The sequence below is a fragment of the Aedes albopictus genome, chromosome 2 (assembly GCF_035046485.1).
Source record: "Aedes albopictus strain Foshan chromosome 2, AalbF5, whole genome shotgun sequence".
In the NCBI taxonomy this organism is placed as follows: Eukaryota; Metazoa; Arthropoda; class Insecta; order Diptera; family Culicidae; genus Aedes; species Aedes albopictus.
Window position 1 is genome coordinate 392803903 of NC_085137.1, and position 14061 is coordinate 392817963.

Genomic DNA, 14061 nt, shown 5'->3' on the forward strand with positions numbered 1-14061 from the left:
TATTTAGGAAATAGGCCAAATACTTACAGAATTTTGGCAACAGAATTCTTTGGATATCGCCAAAAACTCTTTGGTAAATACTGGGATATATGAACAAAAAAAAATTAGAAAAATTCAGGGTCGCCTATTTTTCTGGAAAACTCAGGTGGATTTTTTTTTGTTTTCCCCTGACACTACTTTGAAAAATCATAACTCAAGAGCGAAGCATCGGAGAAACAAAGTTTTTTTGTTTGGAAAATGAAAGAAAACTTTCTCAGAAATCCAGTAAATATGAACCGGAAAAAGTTTTCCATAAAAGTTGTCCACAGTTGAGAACATTCGTAAAGAAGGTCGGAAAAACTATGCCCGAACTCGTGGAAAATTTTCAAATAAATCTTTTTGAGAAGGTTATTTCATAAACTTTAATTGCTGAAGTTTTTGGATTGCATTTTTTTTTCGTTTTTAGGTTACGGCCAATTTGTTTTGAAAAATATCCGTTAAATATACGTTACAGATTGTTTCAGAAAATCTTCCATGTGTTCCTCCAGAAGTGTCACAAAGAATTCTTTCACGAAATCTGGCAAGGATTGCTTCACCGATTCCTCCATGATTTTTCACAAATCATTCCAAAGATTGTTTGAGAAATTCGCCCAAGGACTAATTGAGAAATTCCTCTGGACATTTATTGAGAAATTTCTCTAGGGATTGGTTTGGAGAATCTATTGGAAAATCCTTTAGAAAATCTACAAATTCTTCAGAAATTTTTCTAAAAAATCTATCTTAAAAAATTCTTTCGGAAATTTGTCCGAGTATTCGGTCGAAAATTCCCTTAGGTATTCTTTCAAAAAATCTTCCATGGATTAATTCGGAAATTTTCTTCAGGGATTTGTTTGGAAATTCCTCCTATTTTACAAATTCCACAAAGAATTCTGTCAAAGCATCTTGTACGATTTACTTGTAAAATTCTTACATTTCTTTTTCAAAAATTTCCCATGAATTCAAGCAGAAATTTCCCTAGAGATTCTTTCAAAAATTCGTTCAGAGATTCCTTCAGAAATGTTCAGCAATTTCTCCAGGTACCTATTTCTTTAATAAAACTTTCAGCGATGCCTTCAGAACCTAATCCAGAGTTTTTCTGAAAACTTTTAGAAATCTCCTTCAAAAACTTTAACTGATGTTACTTTTGAAATTCAGCCAAGGATTTCACCAGAAATTCCAACAGCAACTTAGAATATCTTCAGAAATTCCACTTGGGATTCCTCCAGAAGTTTCACAAAGTGTTGTTCAAGAAAATTGTGTATGAGATTCTGCAGAAATTCCTCCAGGAATTTCCTTCGTAGGATTTCCTTTGCAAATTTTTAGAGAGATTCTTTCAGAAAATCTTCCATGGCTTTTGTTATAAATTCTATAATTTTTATTCAGAAATATCTTCTGATTTTTCTCTAGATTTTTTTTTACAAATTTCTTCAAGGATAACTTATTAAAAAATCCACAGATTTTTCAATAACTTTTACATGGATCCTTGCCAAAATCCATCCTAGGATTCATTTAAAAAAATCACGAGTTCCAGTAAAAATCTCCCAGAGATTCTTAGAGAATTTTTTTCAGGAACACCTTTGGAAACTCTTGTAAATTTACTTTCAAAAAGCTTCCAGGAAATCCTAAATCAATAAAGTCATGAATTCTTACACAAAATCCTCAGGGATTCCTTTAGACTTTATAATGTCCTCCAAAGATTTCTCCATAATTCCTTAAGAAAGTCTTTCACGGATAGCTTCCAAAAATGTTGCATAGATTCCTTTACAAAATACTCCAAAAAATCCAAGATTGTTCCAAAATGTCACCAACGAATTTCTTCAGATTTTTTCAAAAAAAAAATATACAAGTTATTCATCTAGAAAAGCTTCCATGAACTTTCTGAAAAAGACTCCATGTTTTTTTTTGGAAAATGATACTCGAATACAGTAAGAATCAGAAATTCAGAACTCCTTCAAATTTTTTTCAGCAGTTTTCTAAATCATTTTCTGCAAGGATTGCTTTAGAAGTTGTAGGGAATCGCGCCACTTGGGCGGTGGCTTCTATATTCGTCTGTTTTCCACTATAACTCAGTCAAATTTGAACCAATTGACACAACTTTTGGAATGTGGTGGGATAGGTATAGTATCTACCCGTGTACAACATTTCAAGTCAATTGGTTCAAAATTGGCTGAGTTATAGTGGAAAACAGACGAATATAGAAGCCACCGCCCGGCGCGATACCCTACAAGAGATTATTACGGAAATTCCCAAGATTTCTTCACATACATTTAGATATTTTTTTCAAGACCTTTCACTTCCAGAAATTGCTCCAAGGACTTTTTAAGAAAGATTTAGAAAATCCTCGAAGGATTCCTTCAGACATTTTTCAGAAAGAGATTCCTGCAGAAATTCATACAGAGATTTCATCAGAAACTCCTCTATGTATTTACTAACTTATCTATGGATTCCTCCAGAAGTCCAATGAAAAAGAAAATGTATAGAATTTTTTCAGGATGTCCTTCCAAAAATATCTCAAGAGGTATTGTTGGGTATTCCATCAGGGGTTTCCAGGTGTTTCTTCAGGTATTCCTCCTAGAGTTTCTTCAGAAAATCAATTTATGGATTCCATAAATATTTCTGTTTATTTTTTACATAAATTCATTCAGGAATTTATTTACAGTTTTCTTCAGATTTTTTTTTTAATTTCTTCTGAAATTTTTTCACGATACTTTCGGAAACATCGTCAGAAACTTCTGCGATATTCCAAGAATAACTTCAAAAATTTCAGCAGGTATTTCTTCAAAATTTGTTCCATGGATTCTTTCAGAAGTTGTTCCAGCAGGTCCTTCAAGAATGACTCAAGCAGTTTCTTCAGAAATTCCTCTAGGAATTCATCCTTGGGAATGTACCAATGAAAGAATCAACCCATCAACCCATACTCCGCACCTCGTAATCATCGACAAAACGAGAAATATTTATAAAAATAAAGTCAGAAAGGGACGTATGAAATTAAAATAAATATATTAAACTAAGTATGTCATTAGGTTTGCTTTGGCGCTAGTTTGGGTTCTCCACAAAACAATATATTGTTGTGAAGTGCTCCGCGTATCAAAAGGCTGAAAACCCCTGTATTATAAGTTATCATAATACAAACTGCTAGCTTTAAACTGATTGGATAATAAAAAATTTACCAATAACAACGGCACATATAATTGAGGTAAAATTGTACATAAAATCGAGGGTCTATATAATCGAGGGTCCACTAAATCGAGGTATGCCTGTATTTGTTTCAGAGCCGTTGCAGAGCGTTTCAGGAGATTCCAGAGGCGTTTTATGGGGCTTTGTAGGCTCTCAGCTGAACTTTATTGGAGTCTCAGGTTAGTTTCAGAGACGTTTCAAGGCGCATCAGGGAGTGTCAGGAGGTTTCAGAAGAGTTTTAAGAGCCTCACGAACTTTTAGGTAAATTTTACGGGAGTTTCAGGAGGTTTCAAAAGCGTTCCAGGGAGTTTAAGGAGGTCTCAAATGAGCTTTAGAGGAGCTTTAGAGGACCTTTAGAGAGCTTCACCGGCTCCTAAGTGAGCTTTACAGGTTCAAGGGAATTTCATAGGCGTTTCAGGACATTTCAGGAGGTTTTAAAGAGGTTTCAGAAAACTTCACAGGATCTCAGAGGCATTTCAAAGCGTTTCATCAGTGCTGAGGCTGTACAATTATGAATTTTATTCAAACACATAAGTTATGCATGTACATCCGACGACTTATGTTGAAGAAAGTTTTTAGGAAACCTTAAATAATCCCAACCACCCCTCATGTTTCAAACCTGAACACACTTTAAACGTTTTTTTAACTCCACTCGCTGCTTGTTTCCCGTAAACCAATCATGTTCCTAATCTGCAGTACTCCAACTGTTTTGAATGCTATTAAATTCCATTAAGGTCACGTTACCTTTTGTTTATAGATTTTACATAAATTGATTCTAACTAAATGGATGTTTCAGTGTAATAAAATAAATAAAACTCTAGTCTAACACACTACATTTTCCGCTCGTTCGACACTTACCTTGAACCCTTTGTACCATTCCTTGATTGTGGATTCATCGTATCGGGTGTGTGATTTGAGAAAGTCCATATCCTCTTTCGAGAGGCGATCCTTACTACCTAAACAGCCCATGTCCTGTAAGTAGAAGAAGACAAGAAAAAACACAAAAACCATCAGCATCAGTTGTTCACAGCAGCAGTTCACATAAATAGCAAAGCACTGGATGGTGCAGCATCGCCCGCCAACAACATCATGGGCGGCGAAATGAAAAATCATTCCAAGAAAGCTAATCGAATATTTATCCGGCGCAAATTGGATTCTGTTAAAGCTCCATGCATATTCGATCAACCGCAGACACCGCTCGCCACCCAAACCACCCCCCGTCAGCAGGTTCGTTTTCATCACCCGGCAGCATAAAGCCCCCAATCACAACCACTGCAGCACCGGCCACCACCACCAAAAATGATTAATGAAATGCGTTTTGTTTTTCTCCGCCTTCACAGTCCACACTCCCGTCGAAGGAGATTTTTCATAAAACCCTGGATTCAAACACGTTAGTGTGGGTTCATTTGGGTGATCGTGTACATATATGTGTGTGTGAGTGGGCGATGGTAGTAAAAAAACTACCACCTATGGTCAAACGCATCATGCAAGCAAATCAAGAGAACCAGATTTCGGCTGGACGACCCACGTTTGAGCCATTTTATAATGGCGAGAGAAAGTTTTTGTGACTGTTGTAGAGTCGCTGAGAAAAGCTATATGTTCACTCAAAAAACCAATTTTCGATAAAAGGCTCGGAGGGTCAAGTCACACATACCAATCAACTCAGTTCGACGAATTGAGATGATTTCAGTATGTGTGTATGTATGTATGTCTGTGCGCGAAAAAGTTCACTCACTTTTAAGGCACTCCCCATTGGCCGATTTTTTCGGATTTTAGCATGAATCGAACCGGAATTTTATCGCATTGTTTGCTATTGAAAATGGTTCGGATCGATCAAGGCGTTTCGGAGTTATGGCTTCTTCAGTGATCCGGACCCGCACTTCGGTAGAATTGGCAGTATATAAAACTGAACAAGCCCCATCATGCGACACACCAAACTGTGGCGATTTTTGTAACCTTCAGCATGGTTGACAAATTTTGTGCGGAAATCAACAGTGTCGACCAGAAATTCCACGGTGTCGGCCCAAAATTCAATATTCAAGATGGCGGCTCCAAATTGAAGATGGTGGATGTGTAATAAAGTTTTAGGCTCTAAAACCATGCAATATGGGTATATTTGGTATGAGGAAGATGTCCGGAGTCCAAACATGGCGACCAGAATATCCAAGATGGCGTCCTAAAATCCAAGATGCCGGTTTATAATTCAAGATGTCGGCTGTTTAATAAAGTTTTAGGTTCTGAAACCGTGCAATATATGTATATTTGGTATGGGGAAGAAGTCTGGACTCCAAAAATGGCGACCAAATTACAAAAAATGGCAGTATGGAGCTTTATGCTCTAAAGCATGGTTTCCCAAACTGTGGGTCGCGACCCCCCAAGGGTGTCGCCGGCGTTTATCCAGGGGGTCGCGAGGGACAAAAAACTATTTTACTGTAACAGACAACAGATGAGGGGATTTCTATGGGGGGTCGCGAAAACTACGTCAGCTGGCAAAAGGGGGTCGCGCGACGTGAAAGTTTGGGAACCTATGCTCTAAAGCCATTCAATATGGGTATATCTTGTATGGGGAACAAATTTGGAGTCCAAAATTGCCTACAAGAATTTCCAAGATGGCGGAATTAAATCCAAAATGGCGGTTCAAAATTCAAGACTGTAACTTTTTTAAGAGTTTAAGGCTCAAACATTAAAAGCCAAATAAACGATATGATTTCTGATGCCATGAAATAGATTTTTGTTAAACGTAGGAAAAAGTGGATGTCGCATGCCACTTGTTTTTTTTATCGGTTTTCGAAAGCACCAGAAAGGCGCCATTACTGCTAGGCGGCTTAATAAGGTTAAGATAGAGCTTTGCGTAATAAGCACTCCGCCAGGGAAAACCTGGAAACCTCTTACTAAGAAACATTGGGAGTTGATTTCGATATACCGTTCCACGCATTCTAAGAGCGCATCCATTGAACTGCCTAGATTGACCGGATATGCTCGGAGAAGCTTATGGGTATTATAAACGAAATGAATTGCGAAAGCAATGATATGAGATGAACAAAAAAAAACACTAAACCACTGAACCACTGAACAGTTACACCAAATCCTCAGATTGATTGAAACTGAATTGGGTAACGATATTTTTCATCAATGGAATCCGTGCGATATTAAATATTGAAGAGGCATTGGAAAAACCAGATCTCCACATGCCTCGTGGCAATCAGTTCATCTATGTTAAACTAACCCTTTGAAGCCAGATTTTTTCCAAGCGTTATTATGGAGTTTTTTCTACGTTTTTCTGAAGTTTTGGTAGAATATTATGCAGATTTTTTTTCTGGACATTCTAGGTCATTAAAACTATTCATGAGTTTAGATCCTGATGTCTACGGGTATAACAGTAACTTCTTCCATTATACAAAGCTACGATTGGTAATCTATCATGTCCAGTTACAGTGTAGGTCTTCTAAAAGTTCAATAGACAGTATCAGATCAGTCGGGATATCTTAGGTCATACAAACTGTTCTTGAGTTAAGATCTTAAAATCTACTTGTGTAACGGTAACTTCTTCCATTATACAAATCACCGATTTGTAATCTATCTTGCCCAGTATGTCTGCTGAATGGTTAATAGACAATATCTGATCAATCGGGATATCCTAGGTCATCCAAATTGTTCATGAGTTTAAATCCTAAAGTCTACAGTTGTAACAACGGTAACTTCTTTCATTATACTAAGCTACGATTTGTAATCTATTATGTACAGTAAGTCTTCTGAATAGTATCAGATAGATCAGATAGTTCAGTGGTATCAGATCAGTTAGGATATCCTAGGTCATCCACACTGTTCTTGAGATTAGATCCTAAAATCTACGGGTGTAATGATAACTTTTTTCATTATAGGGGTCATTCAAAAATGACGTCCATAGTTTAGGGGGGAGGGGGGTCTGAGAAAGTGTGACACTCCATGTATACTGCCCATAATCGCATAGTCGACGTAACCACCATTGACAATGACAGCACTGATAAGCTAATATCCATCAAATGTGCATAATTGTGACAAGTTTTACTCAATAGAGCACAAGATCTAATCACTAGCTAGATATCAACGTGAAAAAAATCATGAACTTTTCATTAATCATTGTTAAAATTACAAAAGTGTGTTGAAAACTACAGTGGCACTTACGTCAACTATGCGATTATGGGCAGTATAAGGTATACGAAAAACCGTGACAGAGGGGGGAGGGGGGTGGGTCTAAAATTCCCGAAAAATTATGGACGTCATATTTGAATCGTCCCATACAACGCTACGATTTGTAATATATCCAGTGCTGCGAAGTGATACTGACAACCGACATTTAAAGCTGAAATTGAGATAGGTAACCACTCATTTTTCCATTTACCATCGGAATATCAATTGACTAGCCTCTGATCATTCAATTGACATCAGCTTCAGCCTCAGTCAAGGCACATATCATTCGATTGAGCACCAGCTACGAAGCAAAATTTGTGGTGTTGTAGATCTAAAGCTTTTACCATCATTGCACACTGTTTCCAAAGGCCCAATTTCGTGATCGAAATTGTTTTGGGTATGAAAAATTGATTTTAGAGATTTGGTGTCCTCGAAGAAGTTGTTTGGTATATCAGAGCCCTTCTTTTGGAAGTATCACTAATGAGATTAATCCACCTAAAAGTGAGATAGAAATTCAATTTTTTTCATAAGTGAAGATAGCGTGTTTATGTCTTCAGCAAAGTTATAGAAAATGTCATTATGAGAAAACTTGCCGAACAAACTTTTGCTCTATCTGCTCAATTTCGAGAGATATGGGCCATTATTTGTGAATGACTCCTCAAAATCAGTTTTTTTGTTGTAACTTTTTCCAGACATTTTTGGGAATTTTCAAATGTTCTACAATGTTATTAAGTATGACAAAATACGTATTTCTTCTGAAGACGGCAACATTGTATCTTTGATAGTTTTTGAGATATTCAATAATTTATTTAAAAAAATAGCCTTTTTACGGCTTTGTGACATTTACAGAGGCAAAATGGGGCAAGATTTTTCAATTGAATATGGAAGAAGTTTATAATAGGTGTACATTTTGTTTCAACTCAGGCTGGACACTTGCTTCCTTGACAGTAAAACTGAGCTGTGAAATATTTTAGTTCGTAACTGAAATTTTCAAAAAAAAACTCAAAAAGTATTGAAGATAGAACTTTGTCGTCTTCAAAGAAAACATGTATTTTATCATATACAATAACTTCGTAGAACATTTAAAAATTCCTAAGAATGTCTGAAAAAAGTTACAATGAAAAAACTGATATTTAGGGGTCGTTTTCAGGAAATGACTCATATCTTTCAAAATGGAGCATATAGAACAAAAGTTTGTTCGGCAAGTTTTCTTATAATGATATTTCCTACAACTTTCCTGAAGACATCAGTATACTATATTCACATATGGTAAACACTGAATTTTCATCTCACTACTAGGTGAATTGATCACAAAAGTAATATTTTCAAAAGAAGGATTCTTGTCTATCAAACAACTTCTTGCAACAAACTTTTGTCCTATCTGCTCCGTTTTGAAAGATATGGGTCATTTTCTGTTAACGACCCCTAAATATCAGTTTTTTCATTGTAACTTTGTTCAGTATTATCATGAATTTGATGTGAACTAAATAAATGAAAATGAATTTGTTCAGACATTTTTAGGAATTTTCAAATGTTCTACAAACTTATTATCTATGAAAAAATGCATGTTTTCTTTAAAGACGACAAAGTTCTATCTTCAATACTTTTTGAGTTTTTCGAAAATTTCAGTTACGAACTAAAATATTTCATAGCTCAATTTTACTGTCAAGGAAGCAAGTGTCCAGCCTGAGTTGAAACAAAATTTACACCTATTATCAACTTCTTTCATATTCAATTGAAAAATCTTGCCCCATTTTGCCTCTGTAAATGTCACAAAACCGTAAAAAAGGCTACTTTTCAAAATAAATGAGTGAATATCTCAAAAACTATCATAGATACAATGTTGCCGTCTTCAGAAGAAATACGTATTTTGTCATACTTAATAACTTTGTAGAAAAAATTCCCAAAAATGTCTGGAAAAAGTTACATAAAAAAAACTGATTTCAAGGGGCCATTCACAAATAATGGCCCATATCTCTCGAAATTGAGCAGATAGAGCAAAAGTTTGTTCGGCAAGTTTTCTCATAATGACATTTTCTACAACTTTGCTGAAGACATAAACACGCCATCTTCACTTATGAAAAAAATTGAATTTCTATCTCACTTTTAGGTGGATTAATCACATTAGTGATACTTCCAAAAGAAGGGCTCTGATATACCAAACAACTTCTTCGAAGACACCAAACCTCTAAAATCAATTTTTCATGCCCAAAACAATTTCGATCACGAAATTGGGCCTTTGGAAACAGTGTGCATTGATGACGTCAAACCCGACATCAACCTATCATCCACCTATTTTTATTTTGGCCACCAAACCCATCATAGACCCAATAGTTGTTCGATGTTGGTCCAACTGTGGTCCAACATTCGATAAAAATTGACCCGACTTTGCCCCGACATTCGATATTTTTTTCAGTCTGGCGGAATTTTGCACGTTTTTTGTGTTTCGTGCCCAGCTACTCATTCGAGTGACAATTTATTCAATTGACAAGGATTCGCTTCTCATTTGATAGGTGCTCTGATTGAATGAAATCGTTTTGAACATGACTAGAAGGAAAAATGACTGAAAAGATTTGTTGGTTAGAGTTCAAATGAATGAGATGAATTTTTGCAACACTGAATATATCATGTCCAGTAAGTCTTTTGAAAGGTTAATAGACAGCATTAGCTCAGTCGGGATATTTAGCCTGGTCATCCAAACTGTTTTCGAGTTCAGATCTTAAAGTCTACGGGTGTAACCGTTATTTCTTTCATTAAAAGCTGTAATCTATCATGTCCAGTAAGTCTTCACAAGTGTAGACCTGATGCTATAATCCTCGGAGTAGTGTTGTTGATCTGGAATATCTCAAAACTATCTTAAAATGACTTATGCTATGCCAGGAGGATTACAGATTACAATTTAAAGTTCATTGTGAGAATAAATACTGTTACTATCGAGAGCTAAACTTTAGGATAGTTTGGACGATACTTAATACCCCAACGGTTCATAATAATATATAGGATAGCAGACTTCAGGTTGGTCCAGTCACCGCGATTGGTTATGAAACGTTACTCAGTATGTCAGATATAGCTGATATTACGAGAGTAGACCTGAAGTTCTGAACTCAAAGAAAGTTTGGCATGACATTCCCATAGTGTCTCTAAATGATATTTGACATTTATAACCAAAAATACCCTTCAGATTGATCCAGTAACCACGGAAAAATATGCAACGTTAGTCAGTATACCAGATATGGCTGTTGTTTCGAGTGTAGACCTGAAGTCCTGAACTCTAAGGTAGTTTGGCTGACCTGAAATATCCCTGTAGTATCTATAAATGACATTTGAGATTTCATGGGCATCGCGGATCCCAGCTGATTATGCAATACTATTATTTCTGGTAAAAATACATAAAGTTTTTCTTGTAGATTTGAAGGACTTCATTATAGAACAGTTTGGACAACCCTGAATGTCCCAAAGGTTTATAATAAGCTAGTAGACTTCAGATTACTCCAGTAATTGCGCTAGTTTATGCAGCGTTCCTTAGTATAACAGATATGGACACTGTTACGATTGTAAACCTGAAGTCCTAAACTCCAAGGTAGTTTGGCTGATCTGGAATATCCCTGTAGTGTCTCTAAATGACATTTGAGATTTCGAGAGCTTCACGGATCCCACCAGATTATGCAATACTCTTATTTCTGGCGAAAACACATAAAGTTTTTCTTGAAGATTTGAAGGACTTCATTAGAACAGTTTGGACGTTTATAATAAGCTAGCAGACTTCAGATTGCTCCAGTAACTGCGGTTGATTATACAGCGTTAATCGGTATAACAGATATGGATACTGTTACGAGGGTAGACTTGAAGTCCTGAACTCCACGGTTGTTTAGCTGACCTGGAATATTCCTGTAGTGTCTCTACATGACATTTGAGATTTCAAGAGCTTCGCGGATCCCAGCAGATTATGCAATTCTATTATTTATGGTGAAAACACATAAAGTTTTTCTTGTAGATTTGAAGAACTTCATTAAAGAAGAGTTTGGACTACCCTTAATGTCCCAAAGGTTTATGATAAGCTATTAGACTTCAGGTTGGTCCGGTAACCACGGTTGATTGAGCAAAGTTACTCAGTATAACAAATATGGCTACTGTTACGAGTGTAGACCTGAAGTTCTGAATTCCAAAGTAGCTTGGCTGACGTCGAATATCCCTATGGTGTTTATTGTGTGATTGCGAAATTGTATTGTGTTTATTGTAGATTTGAAGGACTTCACTGTAGGACAGTTTTGAACACCTAGAACATCCGCGAATATAAAACTCTTTTGATATTCTTAACGAAAGCTAAATGAATACATATAAACGTAACCCACATCAAAGCTCTGCTTTTAAAACAACTGGTATGTTGATTATTTTGTATTTTTTTTTCCAAATTTCATGGTGTTCAGGATGTTCTAGGTTTTCAATGAAGTCCCAGATACAAATATTCCCATTTTTCCCTAATAGTGCTCAATTTGAAACAACTTTGCCGAAGACAGTATTCTGTTTTATCGAATAGGTGAATTTATTCAGCCGTTTCTATGTTGGGATCATATATAACCCGGCTGCAAAGGGTTAAATAATTAAAGAAGGTTTCAATAGAAAAGTTCACAAATTTTGAACTGAATTTGTTTCCACAGTTTCATTAATTTAAATAAAAAGTTTAAGTTTAAGGTAGCTGCATGCACAAGCTTTATACATATTATTCATATGAAATCAACAAATCATTTAACTCGCATGAGCAATACATTCAAATCGGTCTTCTTAACATGCATAACCGAAAACAAAATATCCAAAAATCATGCTTTCTCAAGTGAAGTTCTTAGAACATATTACTATTAAAAAAAGTCCATCACCTTGACGCAAAGCAACATGTCGTCATCTCGAGCACTCATAAATTGCTCCAAAATCTTATCCCCACGGACTCCTCCAGCTGTCATCAACGCCAGCCCACCGAAGACGGTCGATATAATTAGATAAGCGAACGGGCGTCGCCGTTGTCGCCGGTAGTCGCCATCGGCCATCTCAATTGCTCAATAACCGGCCTTTTTTTGCGTCCAGTCCCAGTGGGACACCTGTGTGTGTGCTTGCTCGAAGTGGGTGTTTTGGGAGTGTGTGCGTGTGAGGACAGAGATGAGGGTGTGTTTGCGAGGTAACAGTAGCAGCAACAGAGCTGAGCGATGTGCTGTGATGGAAGAAAAGTTGTGTGGTTTGAGTTTCTGAAATGAGTAGGATTGAATTAGAGAGGAGGATGAAACAGTCAAAATTGTAAGGAAGCTCAGTTTGCAAAAACGGCGAAATATACAGATAAATTTCAGATGCTACTCCAGTACCGTCAGATAACCAGTCTCACACAGGAAACCAATGAGATAGCTGAGGGGCGAAAGCCGACATAAAGATCCAAAGTAGGATGAAGGGGAGAGTCATGGATTGCACGCAGAAGCTTTTGCGTACGAACTAGAAGCGGTAGCCACTACACTACCAAGTCCGTTGAACATCTCTGAAAAAGAAATGTAGTTAATCCCTTTGACAACACTACACTATTGTTAACTCACACTGGAAAAAACTTGTAATTAGATGGCACAAAATGATGCTAATTGACAAATTGAAAGATAAAATTTGTGAAAATCATCCCGTTCTGGTGGGATTCGAACCCACGACTCCGTATTCACTAGACCGGCGCTTTAACCAACTAAACCACAGACCAGGTAATGATTCTGCGGAATAGAAAGCCAAACTGTCTCCAAAGCCACACCGTGAACACTCCTTTTTCACAAACCCATCTCTCTTTCGGCTAAGATGCCAATCCACAACACACTCGCGTTTGTGTCCACTAACTACAAGTGAGAGTGAATTGTTTTTATGAAGCTGAGGCTTACTCTCACACTTCATTTCTCAATTTGTCAATGTGTCAACATTTCGTGCCTTCTAATTACAAGTTTTTCCAGTATGTTTCAGACATACCAGCAAATCTGATTAAATGCCAGTAAAGGGCAATATGTATCATTGTTAACTCATGCCTGTTTCATTACAATTTTCTCGTACAGCTGTTTGCTTCCAAATTTCATAAAGAAATCCAACCAATAAGGTACGGGACCATTTGGGCAGGGTTCAGTCAATTTAATACCAATTGAATTATATTTTGTACACGGTGAGATACTTAAAGTATCTTGCCGTGTATACAAATTCAAGTCAATTGGTATGATATTGACTGAGTTATAGCGCACATATTTAGTTCCGCATCCTATTAATTAGAACTACCAAAGGATTACATATAGGGAATCGCGCCACTTGGGCGGTGGCTTCTATATTCGTCTGTTTTCCACTATAACTCAGTCAAATTTGAACCAATTGACACAACTTTTGGAATGTGGTGAGATAGGTATATTATCTACCCGTGTACAACATTTCAAGTCAATTGGTTCATGAGTTATAGTGGAAAACAGACGAATATAGAGGCCACCGCCCAAGTGGCGCGATACCCTAGAACTATTGTATCAGAAATTCATTCAGCCAGGACAAAAGATTAACTTTAGAAGTTACGACTTAAAAATGAACATTTTTTTCTGCCACAAAAAAAAAACCCTCCCTGCACCCCAACGAGAAACCCACGACAAAAGACCGGCACTTGAATACTCTGTGCGCCACACTTTCAATCTAAATCATCTAAACTTTCTC

The 14061-nt window shown here is 36.7% G+C and overlaps 2 protein-coding genes across 10 annotated transcripts in view; both read right to left on the minus strand.

The window, feature by feature from the left end:
* The window catches only part of LOC115270114 (neurocalcin homolog), a 579846-nt gene that overhangs the window by 253221 nt on the left and 312564 nt on the right, over window positions 1-14061 (minus strand). The window lies entirely within an intron of this gene.
* The window catches only part of LOC109400621 (neuronal calcium sensor 2), a 510430-nt gene that overhangs the window by 204915 nt on the left and 291454 nt on the right, over window positions 1-14061 (minus strand). For 6 of the 7 annotated variants that reach the window (XM_062853212.1, XM_062853214.1, XM_062853213.1 and 3 more), the window contains one exon: window positions 4054-4167. In XM_062853212.1, coding sequence (XP_062709196.1) covers window positions 4054-4164 — 111 coding nt within the window. In that variant the 5' untranslated portion in view covers window positions 4165-4167. Of the gene's footprint in view, window positions 1-4053; window positions 4168-12239; window positions 12275-14061 lie in introns of those variants that run through there. The other variant, XM_062853210.1, reaches the window with a different exon arrangement.